We start from the raw sequence: 20,499 nt of genomic DNA, 5'->3' as shown, positions 1-20,499 counted from the left end.
TTTATTCTGAAAATTAATGTTGTAACGATTCATATAGGATATTGATATTGTTTGTTTGGCAAATTTTCCATGAGGAAGTTTGATATTTTAACCATTTGTCCATAATTTCTTCTATCATTTTCAATATTTTTTATTCATTGCTTTCCCCAAACCATTTGTGTGTGCGTGCGTGCGCGCGTGCATGTGTGTGTGTCTGTGTGTGTCTGTGTGTGTGTGGCAGCAGCAGCAGCAGCAGTGCTGTCCCTGCTCTGTCCTCCACATTGATTGTTTACGTTCATCCTCTCTGCTTCCATGCCTCTTGTTAAGCAGCTGCTTCTTCCACAGAGTGTGGTTTCTTGTGGGTTGTGTGTCTGCTGCTTCAGATCATATTCATAGCATTTGTTTAAAAGTGCCTTGAGCACCAGGTGCCCCAGAGAACAGTTAATATTTGTAATATTAATCCTTCCCAAGACTGTGGATTTTATTTTGACATTTCTAGTTGCTGGATGTGACTTGATAGGAATCACATTGGAAAAGGTTATAAATAATGATTCTCCAGTTTGTTGGAAGCCAACGGACACCATCTCTGAGTTTTTGAAGGATAATGAAGCTCACATTATGACTGAACTGTCAACTTGTGTGACACTTTTTATTATCTGTATTTATTTTCTGTATTGCCTGAATTCTTCTGTGAAAGCCATCTGTTTGGCCAAGTGAACAAATGTAAAAGATAATTTGCAGTGACACTGTGCTTTGGTTTGTTTTTGGTGAGAGAAAATACAAACAAAAATAGTGTGATATACAGGGTACAGGATTTAAATTTCACTGCCCTTTCATGTGATTTGATGATCACGTAAAGAATTACTTGACTTACTATCCGTGTTTGTCTGTGTTTATGTGTGTGTCAGGAGTGGAAGTGAGGCACTGCAGCAGCTTCCAGCCTGCTGGCTGTCTGAGGTCCTGGAGGAGGTCAAATCCAGTGATCCATCGTCCAAGCTGTGTGCCACACGACGCAGCGCTGGAATACCCTTCTATATCCAGGTGTGTGTTCGTGGGTTTCGAGAAGTTTCGAAAGGGTGCTTGTAAAGTTTACTCTTGATTCTCGACTCGGTTGAGTTCAAGTGTTTGTGAGAGGTTATTGTTTAAATCACAACACTTCAGAACACAGAGGAATTTTAGTAAAGTGCACATTCCACTGTTTTAGTTTCTGCAGTGTGTGTGTGCTGGAGTGAGTCACCCACTGTTCATTATTCTAACCCTCTCTGGACACAGTGATCATTTGTCACCACTCGTTCCCCTTTTGTCCATCATCGCAGACACCAGTGTGACAAAACAGGATGTTTATTTTTTATTGTAGTGTTGCTTTTTAATGTCAAATTGCTCATGTGACAGGGTTAAAACGTGGTAAAAGTTACTGTGTGAATGTTTTCCTGTTTACCTCTAAAAGTAGCACATTCAGCATGCCACTGACTGGAGCACCCAGAATGGAAGAACGCCAAATTTCTTAATCCAGCTCTTCTTTTCTCTCACTAACACACGCACACGCACACACACGCACACGCACACGCACACGCACACGCACACGCACACGCACACGCACACGCACACGCACACGCACACGCACACGCACACTCACACTCACACACACACACACACACACACACACACACACACACACGCACACACACACACACACACACACACACACACACACACACACACACACAGACACACACACACACACACACGTTTGCACAGCTATTCTTCTTAGGACACTGCATTGACTTTCATTCATTTGGAACCGAAGTGTTATCCTTAACCATAACCGGTTAATGCCTAACCTTAAATGAACCACAATTCACATCTTAGTTGTGTTATTATGACCAGGGTTTGGTCTCCATGAGGACTATAGGTCCTGACAAGGTCAGTGTTTATGCCAGAAAAGATCCTAAAGAGGTAACATAAGTACGCACACACACACTGTCCTTTTGTTGACCCCTCTTAGTAGTCTCCAGTCCCACACCCACCTTTAACGGTGTGTTGTAATCTCTCACTGACTCAACACTCGACTGACTCAGGCTGTTATTCAGCCACAGCTTTCCTTCCCACTTCCTCTGATTACCGATATTAAAACGAGACACGACAGGGTTCATGTTTTATAGTGGCAGTAATTTTGGAGCGGGCTTGCTTCTTTGTTGTGGTTATGGTTACGAGGCGCTTGGCTCTGCTGCTGATATGACTGATGCTGTTTGTATGCCAGGCATGTGCTGTCATACAAAGAGCTGAATTCTTTGAACTGGATTTAGCCAGATGCAATTCCTTTAAATTTGACGTTCATAAAATTAATGCTCATACAAATATAAACTCATGTGTGATTATTATTCTTTAGACTTGATGGTAATTGTCTGCATGGTAAAGCTGGATTGACTCAGACCAGAAAACTGAAGTCATATATAAAAGTAGTAGTATCATGGTAAACTGAAAACAGAAAACAAACATGGATGCTATAAGATGATGAGGAAGAGAGACGGAGAAAGATAAAGAAGAAAGAGGAACATGCCGACAAAGCAGAGGAAGTCTGAGGTGAAGCACAAGTCCACACTTTGGCAGACTTTTGAGCTGCATTCCTGCACACATAGAAGATGGAGTCAGATCAGAGATGGCTGGCTCCTACGCTCACCTCATACTGGTCTGGATCAACACAGGAAAGACTTCACAGGAACCAGGCTAGCCCTCCTCTCCCTCTTTCCTACCTTCAACCCCCCCTTCCTCAGAAATGTTTATAGGAGCCAGACTGTGCCACCTCCTCCTCTTCCTTTCCTCCCACCCTCCATCTCCCCATCCCTCCCAGGCCCGACGTTTAACCATAACTCTGGCCAGACACACAGCTGGCTCCCATCAGCTCCCACACTAAGATAACTCCTCTCTCACACAGCAGCCAAGTGCTGTGACCTCCTTACTCCCACATTCCCAAATCCCACTCCTGGTGCATACAAATGATGTCATTCAGTGAAGCTATTGGTGCAGAAGAACTTATGTAATGGCTGTTGCTTAATATCACAGGATGTGATTGTATGTGGTGGTGGTTTCAATTGAGAACAAAGAAATTAGAAATAATCAAATGCACACTGAAAAGCAATTTAAAAGTTGATTTCATGTGGCCTTTAATGAAGATCAGTTGCACAAACTATCCATCAATCCATCCACGTTGTGGCTCAGTGGTAGAATACGTCATCTTGCGTATGGAAAGTCGGGTTTAATGCTGCTAGTCCGAATGTCAACGTGTCCCTTGGCTCACAAACAAAACAATGATCGTGTTTTAGAGGAAGTAAAAGATGTAAACAACAAGCTTCTTAAAAACATGAATGGGAACAGAACACAAATAAAGGGAAATTATTTTGCATTAGTAATATTCATCTTTCATTACTTGTATGAAGATTTATTAAGAAAGAAAAGAAAACAACTATTAAGAAGATCATAAAGTGATGAAAATACAGAGAGGATGACGTGATGGGAATCTACAGGCAACCAAATCCGCCTCTGTAGTGATCACTTGATAATATCTTTTATTTTACATTCTTTTATTGGGATGTGTAATTGTCTGCAGAGTAGGATGAGGAAAAGTTTATAGGAAAGTTAAAGATTCAGCTGGGATTCAGCAGGTCTCGGATGATATTATAGCACGTTCATTTTTGCTGCTGGTGTTTGTAAACATAATCACATTGTGCCTGGAGCTGTATTCAACGCAGTTGCTCAGGGAGGGTAAATTGTGACCATTTTTCACACTTGGACAGATCCTGAATAGATGAGCATGGGATCACAAGCTTCGGCTCACTTTCTGGTTAAGTGAGCGATCCAGGATTCAGGATTTTTCCGAATGTTTTGAAGTTGCATATGTCAGCTGTTTTTAAAGTGTGACACTGACCGACTGACTCCCCACCCTCCCTCACTCTCTCTCTGCTCGCTACTGAGAGCATGATTAGACACCTCACTACAACTGGTGAGGCTCTGTTCCACTGCCAAGTAAATATTTGCAGGACAAATGGATGTGTGACTTCATACAGAAGAGTCGTGGCATTCTATTCAGTGCAGAGCATTAAAAGTTTATTGTTATTATGCAGTGACAAACGCTGTGTAAAACTTGGCAGTGAATGACATCATTGGAAGTTGACCGGAATGAACAAAACGGTTTATGCTTTCAGTATAAATACATATTTCTATTGATGTACACAGTGATACAAGTACAATCCAAACAAAAAAACAGTTGTCTTGTAGTTTTTATTTTATTTTAGATGTTTTAATGCAGAAATGTGACATACTATATCTTTAATGTTGTGTTTTTATTTGTCCATCTCTGCAGGCTCTGCTCTCCTCTGAGCCCAAGTCGTCCAGCTGCAGTCTGCTGAAAATGACCATGAGAGAGCTGATCACTCTGGCCATGCCGTCTACTGACAGGAACACTGAGAGCTCTACTGTCCCTCAGGTATGATCATTCAAATAGTCGGGATGTCGTTATATATAGTGGGAGACAGTTAAATTTCACTTGTAAGGAAGCATGGCAATAACTCCAAATACAACTTTTACAAACTAATACCTGTAATAGAGTCTTGATCAATACTGCACAAAGAATCCACATCACACCCATTAAAACATTTGGCGGAAAACGCGGCAGAGACAGTCCATCTCCAGAAACATCATGAATTACAACCACACTGTGCTGAAGTACCTCATCGAATAGCTGTACTCATTTTTGCAACAATAATAATCTCAGGGTCATGTCAAGATTTTCCACATTCTGTGTCTGATTTCTTCGATGTGAATTGCAATGTGATCTATTGTTGATGTGATACGAATATTGTTTTGTTCCCCCCGCCACAGGTCCACGCTCTAAACATCCTCAGGGCTTTGTACAGGGACACTCGCCTGGGTGAAAACATCATCCCCTTCGTCTCGGACGGGATGCAGGCCGCGGTGCTGGGCTTCACCTCTCCTGTCTGGGCAGTGAGTTGCCGCCCTATCCTCTTGTCTTTTTCCTCCAACACCAACCACGCTTTACTGATATTGAGTTGCCATTGAGCAGCATCCTGTTCTTTCCTATTAAGTGATCATAAAGTCACAGGTTATTACAGCAGTCTGGCTTTTTTCAGTGATGCTGTTAGCTCTTTTATGCCAAACAATCTTAAAAAAAGACCTTCTCTCTTCTCTTCTCTTCTCATCTATTCCTATTTGTTTTCTGTTCCAGGTGAGGAACTCGTCCACTCTTCTCTTCAGCACCCTGATCACGAGGATCTTTGGAGTGAAGAAAGGGAAGGACGAGCACTCAAAGAAGAACAGGTCTGCTACCTCTCCTGCTCTCACATGGCTCTCACGCTGACTTTAGACTTTACTATCATGTGCATCAGTGCTTGAAAACAATCTCCAAAAGTGAAAATTAGTGCAACAAGGGACATCATTCTGTTTATTACCTGTTGCACTCCACTCCACCATTTTTAAAATATGTAGGTTTGTTTGAGATTTTTTTTTTTACAGAACATAACAATTTAAAACAAACAAAGAATTAGATCAAAAACCTTAAAAGCTGAAGTAAAAGAATGTGTATGAGCAGTAGTTGTCTTACAGCACAGAGGGGCGCTGTTGTGACAGCACCTTGCCCTAAGACGTTTCATTCACTCTTTGCCTCTGCTGGTTTTTGCTTCAGAGATGCAGATCTCAACTGCTCTTTAACCAGCCAGAGGGAAGTTACACAATGCACAAATGGGGGGCGGGGGAGAGACAGATTCAAAATAAAATGGAATGATGAAATATAAATTAAAACATATCATCATTACTCCATAAAACACTTGAAAACATCCCGAGAACTGGCGTACCGAACGTGTGGGTTGCAGTTGAGACAGTACAATACATTGTTGTATCTGCATCTGTTGCAGATGTTGGCCACAAAACACGTCCTGTAATTACAAACAGAGAGTTCAATGGAAAAAAAAGCTCCACATTGAGTGTAATGAGGGCAGGAAATATTTGCTGATAATACATCTATGAACAGTGTTGTCTGCAGGATAAAAGGACTTTGTCACACGGTTTAAACAACGCTCGCACCATAAACCGCGGGGGAGTTAAACAGGGTGTGCGTTAAACCCAAGGCGATGATGTTTATGTTGATGAATTAAACCTGAATTAATCACCTCAGAGATTAAAACTTGTAATTACGGGTTTCGTTGAGTGTCCTGTTTTGACAATACGGTGTAACTATCTGTCTTGACAAAACACCGTTGATGTGGTCTAACTGATATGCCGTCTGGTTGCTATTCAAGTAAGATCGTTCTAAGGTGTGTATAAACCACTTCCGTAATTTCAATTGCTTATTTCATGAGGTAAGCCAGAAAAAGACAAAGTCGTAAATAGGACTCACCATCCTATGACCACACAGAGGTATATGTTTTCGCCAGCGTTTGTTTGTTTGTCTGTCTGTTGGCAAGATAACTCGAAAAGTCTCAGATGGATTCGGCTGAAATTTTCAGGAAATGTCCACAATGGGACCACGACCAAGTGATTACATTTTGGGTGTGATCCGTATAAGCTAACACTTGTTGTCTTACCATAACGCTATCGCTGGTTGCAACTCCCGCTGTGTGACCCAGGCGCGCCGACAGGGTGCATTTTGTAGGCACTGAGCTGCCTTGGCGGAGGACTTGCGCTCTCCGAGTGCTTCTAGTTTTAGGAAAAAAACAGCTGCCTGGGGATTTTACAATAAATAGCAACGGTGATGATGATATGTGATTACAAATTATCAGGGTCAAATCTGTAGAGCCAGAAGTACCTGAACACGTGAAAATGTTCTGTCTCTTTTGCCGGTGATAATTTAGCTCCACAAACTGTCAGTGGATATGTATGTGCTATGTAAGTGATGAATTGGTTCAGAGAGGTTTCACTTTTCTTTATTTTAGTTGAAAGGTTAGCTGCTGTTAATCCTGCTCTGCTGCCAGGGTTTGTTTGAAAAAAAACCAGAAGATAACTTTTGAGGTTTCGGGGAAAAGAGTCTTAAATTATGACAAGAGTGTGGAAAAACCTTGAAAAGTAGAATAGTAGCAGGTGAAAGGGTTTTTTTCCACATATATTTTATGATTTGTTAACGCCACCTAATTTAACAACTTGGAGGCAAAGGTGGAGGAGTTGAACACTCAGGATGCTTCAGGTTTTATGCGATTACACATTAAATAAAGAGTTATTTAATACTATAGTGTAATTTTTTAAATTTCCCACTTTTGAACAAAAAAGGTATGTCTAGACACCAAAAAGAAATTCCTTCCTAACTGCTGAGACACATTTTACTTGTACTGTAGTGAGATGGGGAGAGGAAAAACCAGGCAGACAACCTGGAAGACTTGCTATTTAATAACCATGTGTCACTCTGTAATGGTGTAAATTATAACAGCAGCAATCACAGTAGCACCTATTATTAATAATAATAATAGTAGTGATGATAATTCTAATAGTTTTTTCTTATTAGATAATCTGGCGATTCTTGTCTTGATTAATCTCTTTGTTGTTTCTTCCATAAAATGTCAGAAAAATGACGATAAATATCTTCTTTTGTCCACAAACCAAAGAAATTCAGTACTGTAGTGAGCACAGAAGTCAGAATGTTCCGGATAAGAGTCCTGGTCCCTACATGCTCAGGCCAGGCTCCACTCCTTCTTCTTCTTTGGTGTCATATGGACATTGACATCCATAATGTTGCATTTCTCCCTCCTTTTTTCCCTCTTTACATTCTAGATATGTGTCCAGACGCCTGGAATTTTCCTGCTATTGTGAATGCATGATCTGACCCTTCCTCATGTCTGTCATAAATATGTGACCACAGCAAACTGAGGAGTTAATTTCTGATTGCATTCAAGAGCATTCAATGACACTGAATTAAGGAAAGTCTTAGGTCTCACCTTAAATGCCCAGTACTTGTCAACTGTTCAGGAAGGCGTTAAATCAAATCCAGTTGACATCATCCAGGTGGTGGTATGATCCTGAATCCTCTGTGAAGCTTAAAATTAATTAAAACATTATACTATCCTTCACATTTGGATTTAATTGCATTGAGTTATTCGTACCAGTTTAATGCATTAGCCATATTTATATTAATAAATGCAGTGTCATGTTTTATGGCTTTTAGGAAAAAATAAACTTTCCACTTTTTAATACCATCTCTGACACGAATAAGCCTTGTCATGCTCAACCGGCCGAGCTTCTAGCTCCTGCCTTCAGCTTTGTGCTAAATGTAAACTGTAAAGGTAAACAACATAGTGGTCATTATACCTCATTGTCCCTATGAGCAGGTCTATATTGAGTGACCATGGTAGGGTTTCACAATGTTCTGGGCCTTTCTCCAGAAAGTTCAGTCTGGTTCCTTTTACTTTTTTCCGATTGGAATAGACTTAACCGAACCAAGGCTGCTCCTGTTTATCTGGTCTGTTTTCACTTGTGTTTTCAGTCTACTGTGCCTCCCATGGTGCACTTGTGTTGTTGTGGTGTTATCTCCCCTTCCTCACGTCCGCTGTTTTCTTTTTTTCTCATTCGTGTGAGGTAGTTTTTGTATAATCATTGGGGCTGCAACGGTTATTCATCGATTGCTAAATGAATCGCCAAAGTGTTCTTTAAATAATTAACACAAGTCCTAAGTATTTTCTTGTTTCTTTGCTCCGTATAACAAAGAAATCATTAAAATGGAGTAGGCATTTTGGTTTGTGGAAAAAACATCACATTTACAAGGTTGCGTAAACACCAATCAACATTTTCAACGTTTTATGGAGCAAATAACTAGTAGATGAATCAAGAAAATACACAACAGATGAATCGGTTTTGAAAATTATAAAGTTAGTTGCAGCCCTCGTAATCATGTGGGAGAATTGGTGACATAGGAAGGAATACAATGAGATTGTATTATTCTCCTATACCATCATTTGTCTGTACATGTTGTGCTTTACACAATACATGTATGTTGTAACAGTATAATAGTTCAGTAAATCCAGAAATTGGCGCAGAACTGTGTGCATGTTTGTGAGAAAGCTGCAACTCATTTATAGATGTGTGTGTTTGAGAGTTTCTTTCGCACACGCCTGGTCCTTGTTATTGCCACGCTTTTATTGCCGTGCAATCTCTGGCAGCAGAAAATGCACCGTGACAGTTTGACCACGCAACATTATTGAACTGTGTGTCATTGCCTCTTTGTAGCTGCAGTATTTCCTGCTCATGTATGGCCCTTACTGTGTGTGCATGTTTGAAAAGATCGAGCTTGTTGCTATCTGTGGGAATTTCTGTATTTTTGCAGTAACTAGGATCCAGGCGTGCTGTTTGCTCGAGGGCCCTCAGTCCTCGCAAGCCTCTTCACTCTGTTTATCCATACAGTGATGCTGAGGCAACACTGCTGTCGAGAGAAAGCTTAAACATTGTTGACACTGTGAAGATGTCTTTTCTGTCTGCATTCCACCCAGCGTCTCCAGCTTTATCCTAATATTGCGTCAACATTACATTTTTACACCTCATATTCTCTTTACTCTCAAATGAACGTTGCTGACGTGGTTTTGAGCCTTTAAGTAAACAGTTGTCTTTGAAGAGAGAGACATCGACTTTGCTTAATCATGTTTATAAAGCGAATGAATGTCCACTATCCAATCCTACTTCATAAATATTATTGACAATACATGAAAAACACACATTTTAATGAACATGACTGTCGTCAAAGAGGGCAGAGAAACATCTGCATCTTATCTAAACTGTTTAACTGAGTTCACTCTTCCCTTTTACTTCTTATTGGACTAATTTAATTGTACACAAGGCCAAAAAGCTTGTATTTGCTTAAATTAAATAAAATATACACATTCTGATTCGATCACATTAATAACGCCAACACAACGTTGACAAGCATCTCATTTCTGGCAAAGAAACTTGTTTAAATATTGTGCCAATATATAATATCGTTTTTTTGACATGATGTTATTTGGAAAAAGTAAACGTCGAGCTTATTCGATAAAAATGGGGGTTTTCAAAACCAGAAGGCCACTTATTTTACATTTGTGTGACGTAAAATGTAATAATTATACAACCATTGAGGATCTGACAGTTGAAAAGTAGATTATAGTGTCCTCAGTGTGTCAAAGTGTACCTACAACTGGAATTGTATTGTTTATTTTCATTATTCCAATATCAGTGTTGGGATGTTTCAATGTAATGTTTATTTTGGTGTTATTTTAAAAATACTTGATATACTTAATCTCCTCTGCTGTGTGTCATGTCACAACATTCATGTAATGTCACGACACGAGAAAGCCGCGCTGCAAGAGTAACATTTCAGGTCAAGGACATTTTGGAAAAAATATCGTGTAAATTTAAATCCTTTTTTGGCTCTTATTTTCTCCCACAAATCACAGCAGACTCGTCGCTGCGTCTGCGGCTGTCATTCTTCGTGCTCTCGATACCGACTCCTTTCTCTTCTAAGTTTATTGTTAAAATGAGGACACTTGTCCTGTTATTGTGCAGCAATCGTTTGTCTGGAAAAGGCTTGCCATCTTCAGTAGACACAGCTGTGGTTTTTAAAAAAGAATGATTAGAGGTTTGGCCTCCGCTTCACACTGGCGTTTTGTGTTGTCATAACTTCACGACAACTTGCTAATGAATGTTATTCTAAAGGTCACGCAACCCATCAATGAGTGGAAATTACGTGACTTTCGAGTTTACAAGTATGATTAGTCCCTCTTCTACCTCACCCACCACCTCTCTTCTCTCCTCTCTCTGTCAACTCTTTTTGACCTCGTTATCTGCTCTGGCACAACCTCTGACTTTTGCCCTTCAGGCAGCTCATCAGACGGAGAGACTCACGCGTTGGAGAAAGCAGAGGTTTTCATGGCATCATGTTTGCATATGCACTCACTGTGACTTTATAGTTTATTTGCAGTTCCAGTTCCACACACACATATTTGTGTCAAGAGAGGGGCTCTGAGACCTTTACACATGAATCTCTTGCCTACCATGAGTTAGCGCACGCTGCTAACTTGAACCAGATCCAAATGTGTGTGCGTTAGTCCAGATTTAGTGGCAGTCGTGACTGCAGCACTTTGCCATCTCTCCGGTCTTGTGATCATGTGCTTGGCAGACCAAACCTCTTCCCTTTAGGAGCAACTTGATTTAGACTGGCAGAGTTTAAATAAAAACTTTATTGGCCTTGAGGCTGAATGGCGGTTGCATCAGCGAGACCGCCAGTGTTAAATATAACGTTTGTCGTTTTTTTACTGATAGCCGTGTATGCGTCTGAATGAATGCGTGCGCACAAACACACGGCAGAGGCACATGTGCATACAACCCTAATGCAATTGTTGTGTTTGAGCAGTTAGAGGGTAAACAAATCCAAAGGCTCAGTTTGTTCCAGTCTTTTGATATAAGATTGTCCTTATCGGAGTATTACAATGTCTGACTAAGACATTTCTCCTCAGTTTGACTCCTCCTTTTGTCTTAGTTGTTTGGAGGTACAGACAGATGTTTTATGGAACATGCTAAAAATAAGCACATAATTGCTGCCACTGTTCCTCTAAATGACATTAGCCTTAATTCACTACTGTTTTATTTCTTTTCAAGATTGAGTCAGCAGATATGTGGTGCTTTTTTTTTTTTATAGATATCTTTTTTACTCGTCTTGCCCTTTTTTTTTTTTGCTGTGCTCTCTGTAATTTCTTAGTTTTGGATATTTTTTTTTTCGCTTTATCCATTTTCAATGTCTCTGCAGCACCATGAATCTACTTCACTTTATTAAAATAGGACCGCAGCTAATGATTACTTTCATCATCGATTCAACTGTTGATTATATTCTTGATGAATGTGTAGTTGCTTGGGCCATAAAATTTTAGAACATGTTGATTGGTGTTTCCCAAACCTGGAAATAATGACGTTATCAAATGTCTTATTTGTCCACAAACCAAAATTATTCAGTTTAAATTATTTCTTTGTTATATGATTCAAAGAAGAACTTGTTTTAATTTATCAATAAAGGAAAACACTAGTTGTAGTAGTAATAGTCACTCATTGCAGCCCTAGACTGAAATGTGCATTACACTGCCTTGTTTTTCCCCAAGTTTATTTAAGTCACAAGTTTGCACAGAAGACAATCTGTCTTATTGTCAATTACATTCTGTTGGCCGTTCTTGGTTTGGTCTCAAACTGTGCCTATCAGCGCTCATGTGTGCTCCACATCTCTAACCCTGATGCTGTTGTTCAATGAGCCGAAAAACAACAACTCTGTGAATTGCAATTCCTCGTTTCACGTCAGCTGACCCTTTTGCAAGAATTGGTATAAAAATCTGCAGAAAGCAATTTCAACTCAGAGGGGGTGATACTCGAAGTGTTGTGTGTTAAATCTCTTTCTTTTAATTTTTTTAAAGGTCCTATATTATGCAAAATCAACTTTTGAATCATTTTAATACTTATATTTGGGACTCTTGGAGGTCCTACCAGTTGCCAAAGTTTGAAAAAAGATGAATCACTTATGGGGTTTTTTTGTCCTTGGGACGTCACAAGACGTTAATTCCTGGAATTGTTGTCTCACGGATCTTCACTTTGTCCGTAAAACACGTACGAGTGCTGGCCAGGGCAACGGCATCCAAAAACCGGAAGTCCGCAAAGTCCGTGAAAGGTTCTATTCTTGGCTCCACAGTGCAGCACAGAGTTCTACACAAACTTCCAGCCTCAGAGGATTTTTCTGTCCAGTGGATACTGATCTCTTTTCCAAATGCTCACTGCTGTTAGCTCCCAGTAGCCTCTGTGGGTTTTTTTTTTAAGATGGACCTTTAAGGTGGACTTAAAGAGATACTACTAAACAGGGCTGTTTTGACAGGGTGATTGAACTGCTGTGGTGCTTCATCCTTATGGTATTTTGACCAAAGCATGCCACAGACATGTTCATTAGGACACCAGGGAACTAGGTTAACTTGGAAAAATAGGGTATAATATGGGACCTTTAAATCTGTCTCTTTTGTGACCTGACTTTATATGTACACATATAAAGGCTGGATTAAAATGAATGTTAAATCTGGAATGACTTTCCTGGACAAAACGATTCATCCAGTTTTTTCCTGGTGTACACCTAAAGCCTGTTGACATTTAGATCCTCATACCATCTTTCCCCTTCTCCTCCCTCCTTCTGCTTCTCCCTGCAGGATGACAGGCAGAGAGTTTTTCACCCGTTTTCCTGCTCTCTATCCGTTCCTTCTGAACCAGCTGGAGGAGGCTGCTGCCACAGTGGAAAGGTGAGGTGGTTCTCCTCTAATCTACACTCCACATTCAGGCCTTGCCATGGCTTTTCACACTTCGTTGATCCTATTAGGGGTTTAATTTCACCCACGTTTAAGCCATTTAAGGCAGCGTATTTGTTCTGTTAAACTGATTGTGAAGTGGAGCTTTTTTGCTGCTGGGTTTTTAAATAAATTTACCGTAACTATTTTTTTCTAGCATTAAAAAGAGACATTTCTTCAGAGACTGTGAACTCAGGTCTCACCAATAATGAAGTAGGACTGAGTTCTTGTGTACACCTTTTTGCCAAAAATGAACTTTCACAGTTGACAGACTGTTTATTTAAAGCATACGGTTTTACAGCCATGTAAAGAACATGTCTTTCGAGATTTAGTTTTTGTTTTTTTTCCATTTGGGGAGTTGAGTCCACTGAGGTTCATTGGCCTTATCTTTCACTGTTCGACCCAAACTCCCTTTTTAAAAGCACCGGCGTCATCCAACAGCTCCTCAGGCAGCCTTATCTTAATACGCTTTCGAATTAATTAAATGCTTTTTCAGACTGCCTCTGTCACAATTCCCCCCCCTCACTCCCTTCAACCCCTTGTTAAAACATTCGTAAATTTCCCACGGAACCAGATCTGTGCTCTCTGAATTCCCACATCATCTTAGTGCATCTCGCCACCCAAACAGACCAGCCGTGCTACACTGTGGCAGTGCACAGCAGGACAGGAGGTAGAAGAGCTGCTGTTAGTGGTTTGAAACAGCCTTGTGGAAGTGGCAGTACAAGTGCATTCTCAAAATAGGTCGCATAATAAATGAAAGATTATAGAAATGAGATTTTTGAAATGTTGAGGTTGTAATTAAGAGTTGATGCATGTATATTACACATGGATGCAATCCATCTGCTCAGCACAGAGGCTCTCCCCAAACATTCTCATGAAACCTGAACATGACAATTGTTTATGCAGGAATTTTAACAGTAATGGAAGTTTTTTGTTATTTTGAGTTTCTTGAAATTTGAATTTGTTTCTATATTTACATTTGTTTGTTATGTCTGTCTTATCTCCTCCGGCCCTCTCTTCCAAAGAAAACGGTTTTCATGTCATGCCCTGAGATCTTTTGTCTAATTTCCAAAACAAACGGATGATTTGTTTGTCTGCGAGTGAACGAAATGGTTCGCTAAGGGTTTCCTATTTCTTTAAGAGCCTTTTTCTGTGTCTCTGCTACTGTCCCTTTCATTGCTTTCTTTTTGAAAAATGAACCTCCTTAAGGTCAGTGTACTGTCACTGCACTCTCTCTGTAAAAGATGTTAAACCAAAATAAATTGCAGATGATGGAGGAGTTTAGAGTGAGCGAGGGCACGCAGCATTGAATTTAAGAGCGCCATTAAAAGCCACTGAGTCTCTTTTTCATCCTGTCAAGTGTTTGAGCCTCCAGCTGTATCCCAACATGACTTAATGTGTTTGCAATTTTCCTTCTTTCTGCCTCCCTCCCTATATCTCTTGACATCACATCCCGTCCCACTGGGCTTGACTGAACTGTGACACTAAACACATTAGACTGGTCACTAATTGGGCCGCTATTACAGCGAACCATCGCGCCGATCTACAGTTCAACAGTACCGGCGGATGGTTTCAGCGCAGAATGAATTAATGAAAAGCACAAGTTGTTTTCGCAGGGGGTCTGTTGTTGTTCTGCCGGCCGTTCTATGAGATCCTCATGACTAATGACGGGGGCCCAAAGGACATTCCGCTCTCCTGACATATGCTCACGGAAGCAGATCTTACAAGCTCGCAAACCTACAATAAAACTTAGCTTCGACTGCGAGCTCTCCCTACGTTGTAAACATTGTTTTCCTATCATGTTCCTGTATTATAACCCGGCACAGTGCTGCACTGGCACAGGTAAAGCTTAAGTAGTTTTATAACCTTTTCAGATTTGGCCCTTTTGTCACAGATGGACTGTAAAACTCTATACGTATATTAGGTATCTGATCTTCATACGTTTAATCTTCGATCTCAATCTATTTTCTATTTCAAGTTCATGGCTGTTTCTCTCTCTGTGTCTTCATTTTCCTCCCTCTCTCACTGTGAGCCTGTCGGAGTGAAAATGTGAAACCGCTGGCACAGGCACACTGTTTCCACTCTGAGTCACTTGGTGATGATGATATTTGGATGGAGGGAAAAAGGGAGGTGAAAAGCTCAGCTCAAGGACGGATGAGGAGATGACTGTATTGGGTGTGTGGGTGGTTTTTCATATGCAGTGTTCAAAAAAGCCAGCGAAATTAAGGCCTGTTATATTTCGTGTTGGCATTTTGATTATATGTGGTTTTCATAGTTCTGTTTGAACTTGACAACGGGCTACACATAACTACGTTCACCGCTATATATCTCTCGTGCTCTCTGTTATAGTTGCAGCATATCAAGTCAAATAATAAAGTAAGACACTTTGAATGCATCCCACTCTCAGAAAAAAAGGCTATTTATCCCTAAAAGGAAACATTCTTTTAATGAAAATCCATGACAAATGGCCTATAAGATGAATAATAACTATTTTTCTTATCACCATTTCTAGAAAGGTCACATTCTTGATAAAAGCGTAGTATTTTTAATCATTCATTTTAGTCACAGGCACCCATTTCACTTGTAGACGCTGTTGACATGACTATGCTCATAGACCAGTGATCAACAAATAAAGGCCTGTGAACCAAATCCAGCCCTCAAGCAAAATATATCTTGCCTTCCATTGAAAGCCTAATTTATTTTCCTAATCATAAACAGTACATCATTTCTGAAATCTGCTATAGATAAAAATGTATGGATTGGAACCTCTCCTAATAGTCAAACATTTGCTTTCCAAACACAAATGCATCTGTCATTTTATTCAAGAATAAATCATTAATAGTCTTTTAAGTTATTTTAGTAAATTGCTGTAGCTCTCACTTAATGGTCATATGATATTTTTTTAAATTGTATTGATAGTTATTTTGATTAAATGAGTTTTAGATGATTAGAAAATGTTCAGTCAAAGTAGGAGAAACCGGTTATTTGTGCTTTCAAACTTTTTTGTAAAAGAAAATGGCGATTAGTATTGATCTTTTTTTTTTTTAAAGAACATTATAATGCTATAACTATATTGTTATTGAATGAATTCCTAGCCTTGCTGTCACTAATAACTAAATATGACTCTGCATTAATTATAATCTGAAATGCATAAAACGATAATTGTAATATTGCAAAACAAAAACATCACCTCCTTTAGTGGATCTAATAAATCTCAAATTTGGTTCACATTGAAAGTGTCTGACAGAGTCTCAGCAGACAAATAATATGCTGGCACACTGTGTTTACTGATCCTTCCCTGCCAAACTGTTTACAACAATTATAGGCATGTCAAGTCAAGTTTTGTTTTATTTGTCTGTGTTACTCAGCATCACATACTGTGTCTTTACTGGCAATAATTACTAAAACTGTTTTGGAATCTGCAGTGGCAGTAGGTTGAGAATAGATCGATAAATGTTTTGATTGGTGTCCAGAAACAGCCGCAGTTGAACTCGATCCTTTAAACTCCTTTACATTTCAATTGTCAGTTTTTTCAAAGGCTTTTGTTTGTGTGTTCAGTGACAGTGGTCAGGTGAAGCTACACCCCAGTCTGTTCTTGCTGCTGCTGGTGCTCAGTCGACTCTACCCTTCTCCCATGGACGGGTCATCTTCTCCTCTGGGACTAGCACCTTTCATGCCCTTCATCATTAGGTTGGTATCAGTGCTACACACACACACACACACACACACACACACACACACACACACACACACACACACACACACACAAAAGCATACGCACATTTATTGTACATAATAAATGGTTCATATACTGAATAAAGTAATTACCAGTGATAGGAGTAAGTCACACATATGCAAGTCTTAAGTCTTAGCCTTCAAGTTGCATTGAAGTCATTCTTGCAAGAATCAAGCAAGTCAAGCCGACTCCCTGCTTTAAATCAAGCATGTTACAATTCAAGCCATATGAATATAGAAGATGAAGATGAAAGTAAATGTAAATGATGAAAATGATTTCCCAGGTATTCCACATTTAAATGTGCTTAAAAAGACGGTAATGTTGAACTACTGTTTTATCTGCTTCATTGTCCCATACAACTGACTTGTTTATAAAAAAGATATATAATTAACATCAATGAAATGAAAATAAATAAACGTACATAGCCTAAAATGTAAGGAATAAAGACATTATGCCTACATTAAACTATGGAAATGCTTTTCAAATATTAGACCCACCACAACTAGCCTTAGCTTGAAATAGCTACCAACTAACTTTCTGTCTTACTGTCCTTTTGTGGGATTTGAAATTTCACATCACAATGTTGGTGTCACTCGGTTGCCAGGTTTGTATGCAAGACCACACACAAAAGCAGACACCCAATGTTTAACGTGTTTCAAAAACACACTGTAACAGTAACTCCATATTCCATAAATCAAGTCGATTCAAATCATTTAAGTCCAAGTCTAGTCTCAAGTCAGCTCTTACTAACGTCGGCCAAGCAAGTCTCGGGTTCTCAAATTTGCGACTTAAGTCGGACGCCAGTCAAGCCACGTGACTCGAGTCCACCACCTCTAGTAAGATTTTAATTTGTGTATTTTAAGAACAATGGCCATTGAGAACCATCTACTCAACTGACCAGTGGAGAAGCTTCGTCCATCTGTCTGTCATGTACATCTGTTTTTGCGATTGGCCTCGCTGTTACGGTACAGTCAAAAACATTCAACCAAAGGGCTTCGCTATCAAATGTAAGAGGGTCACGCACCTGCTCTCACATCCACGATAAACCTCTCAAACATTCCTTTAAACCGCAACCCCTTTCTAAGAATAGTACACTTCACAATCACTGAGACAAAACACCTACAGCCTCAACAATGTGTGCTCCTGTGTATTGTTTGCACAGGTGCTCCTGCAGTACGTCTTTCATAGAAACCCATGTCTTGAAATCTCTGAATCACAATTCTGATTATGCTGTGTATTCTGATAAATGACCAAGTCTTTGTGTCCGTGTCTTCGTTTGCACACTAAGACAAAACACGTACAGAGGGTTGTTTTACTGCTCGTGCTGTCTCATGTCATAGTAGTTGTGACTGGTTTTATCTGAATACACTCACTGTTTACTGTGTGCGGAGGCCTCACAGGCCACTGGGAAAATGTGGTTACACTCTTCATCTTTTACATTCCCCAGATAGAGAAATCTACAAATATTATTGGAACATGTTCATCTCTATGTACTGCACCTGCAAACTGAGCTCGAGCCTGCACACACACGGTTTGCGTCACTGCTCTTGTGAGGACCTCCACTGCCTGACTACATTTGTCTCAGTGAGCTTTGATGAACGTATTATGCGTGTGTGTGTGTGTGTGTGTGAGACAGAATGAAGTTGTGAGAGGAGATTGGTGGATTTTGGACGATGACCTTGAGGTCGGAATGCTTTATTGACAGTTTAGATAACTTGAGTGTGTGTGTTGTTCGTCTAACTGTGTGTCTGTTACGTTGTATTTTTTAAAATAAATGTTGGTAGTGTTTGTAAATGTAGGTTGGACACGTAGTATTGTTATCCTCCAATAGATGGTTTGTTGGTTTGGTATAAACGCTGAAATTGCTGCTTCTACCACACTGAGCCAAGTGTCAGTGTTGTTTATTACCTCCTGTAGAGCTTCCAACGTCACATGACTAAGTCTGTTTATACCAACATGATGGCAGAAGAAGCTTTTGCAAAAATGAGCACTGCCACTTCTGGTTTCAGAGTTTGCTGCAAACTTTAAATCCACAGAGATCTAACCCTATATCGAAGAACTTCACCCAATATATTTAAACCAAACACCGCTGTACCTTTCATGAGTATATAAACAGCTGGAGAGGACATTATTCTGGACTTCAACATCTTTATCCAAAAATTATCCACTTTGATGCTTAGAAATTGGAATAAAAACAGATACTGAAGTTTATGAGTGTTTGATTCTGTATGTGATATGAAGTGATCGGTCACTACAGCGGAACTAAATGGGATTCTTCCACACGGGTTGGTGTAGTGGTTAGCACTCCTGCCTTTCCAGCAATAAGACCTTGTCTGAAGGCCTTTCTGCATGGAGTTTGCATGTTCTCCTCGTGTGAGCATGGGTTTTCTCCAGGTTGTCCAGGGTTCTCAAACCTGCTGATTTGGGGATTAGGTCAACTTGGACACTCTAAATTGAACGCAGTGCGAGTGAATTGTTGTTTGTCTCTATGTGGCCCAGTGATAAACTTGCGACCTGTCCGGGGTGTACCCTGCTTTTCGCTGTACGTCAGCTGAGATTGGCACCGGCGACCCTCATGTGAAGGATGAAGTGGTAAAAGATGGATTGATGGATACAACTCTGCTGTCTGTAGGGATCTTGAGGGATTGGGTAAAATGCTCCTCCATTTACTTGGCCCCAACTGTTTTGGTATCTAGCCGTCTTGTTCACTTTTTTATGAATACAGCCATTGAAGAGATCCGTTTCTTGACAAATTGGCCGCTATAATGCTGCCGGTTATACTGCATATGTCTTCTACCACTCTCTCCCCTCATTTCACCTGGATCCCAACATTTCATGCAGGAATGATTGTCTAGATCTCCAGCCACTTTAGATTCCAAGGACACTTGATGAAGTGGAAGGAGTGGCTGCTGTAGCCCGTCTTGTTTGACATGTTATCTGTTCAGAGATGTTCGTCTATATGCATTAGTTGTAACAAGTGTTTATTTGAGTTCTTATTGCCTTTCTATCATCTCCAGCCAGTTTGGTCTTTTTCCTCTGACATATTGATGACCCCAGGCCCAGAGAACTGCTGCTCTCTGGGTCACTGGATATTTTCTCAGTTTCCCAGATCATTTTCTGTAAACACTGGAGTTTAGTTGTCCATGAAAATCTTCGAAGATCTTCAGCAGTTTCTGAAATGCCCAGACCAGTCAAGTCAAAGTCACTGAAATTACCTTTCTTCTCCATTCTGATACAGATTCTCCACTCTAAAATATAATAGTGGAAAAAAAACAGTAGCTGCTCGACATTCTATTGCAAGGAGAGACGTAGTTTTTTTTCAAAGAAAGATGTTGACAATAGAAGATGTAAACTGCAGCCTTTGTGATTTGCTAATGTGTTGTTTAAATTGTGATTTTGATTTGAAAACAATGAATGGTTCACCTGTAGTCTGAAATATACCAACTTGGAGTTGTT

General features: G+C 40.1%; 1 protein-coding gene across 1 annotated transcript in view; it reads left to right on the top strand.

Annotated features, from left to right (window-relative positions):
* The window catches only part of thada (THADA armadillo repeat containing), a gene marked incomplete at its 5' end in the record, with an annotated part of 92,585 nt that overhangs the window by 18,366 nt on the left and 53,720 nt on the right, over positions 1–20,499 (top strand). Inside the window, 6 exons of the mRNA XM_083897242.1 lie at positions 888–1,020; positions 4,340–4,462; positions 4,858–4,980; positions 5,222–5,313; positions 13,173–13,262; positions 16,866–16,997. Of these exons, the coding sequence (XP_083753368.1) occupies positions 888–1,020; positions 4,340–4,462; positions 4,858–4,980; positions 5,222–5,313; positions 13,173–13,262; positions 16,866–16,997 (693 nt within the window). The remainder of the gene's footprint in view (positions 1–887; positions 1,021–4,339; positions 4,463–4,857; positions 4,981–5,221; positions 5,314–13,172; positions 13,263–16,865; positions 16,998–20,499) is intronic.

Source organism: Microchirus variegatus, assembly GCF_963457635.1.
Source record: "Microchirus variegatus genome assembly, chromosome: 11".
NCBI lineage: Eukaryota > Metazoa > Chordata > Actinopteri > Pleuronectiformes > Soleidae > Microchirus > Microchirus variegatus.
This window is presented reverse-complemented; position numbering and strand designations above follow the sequence as displayed.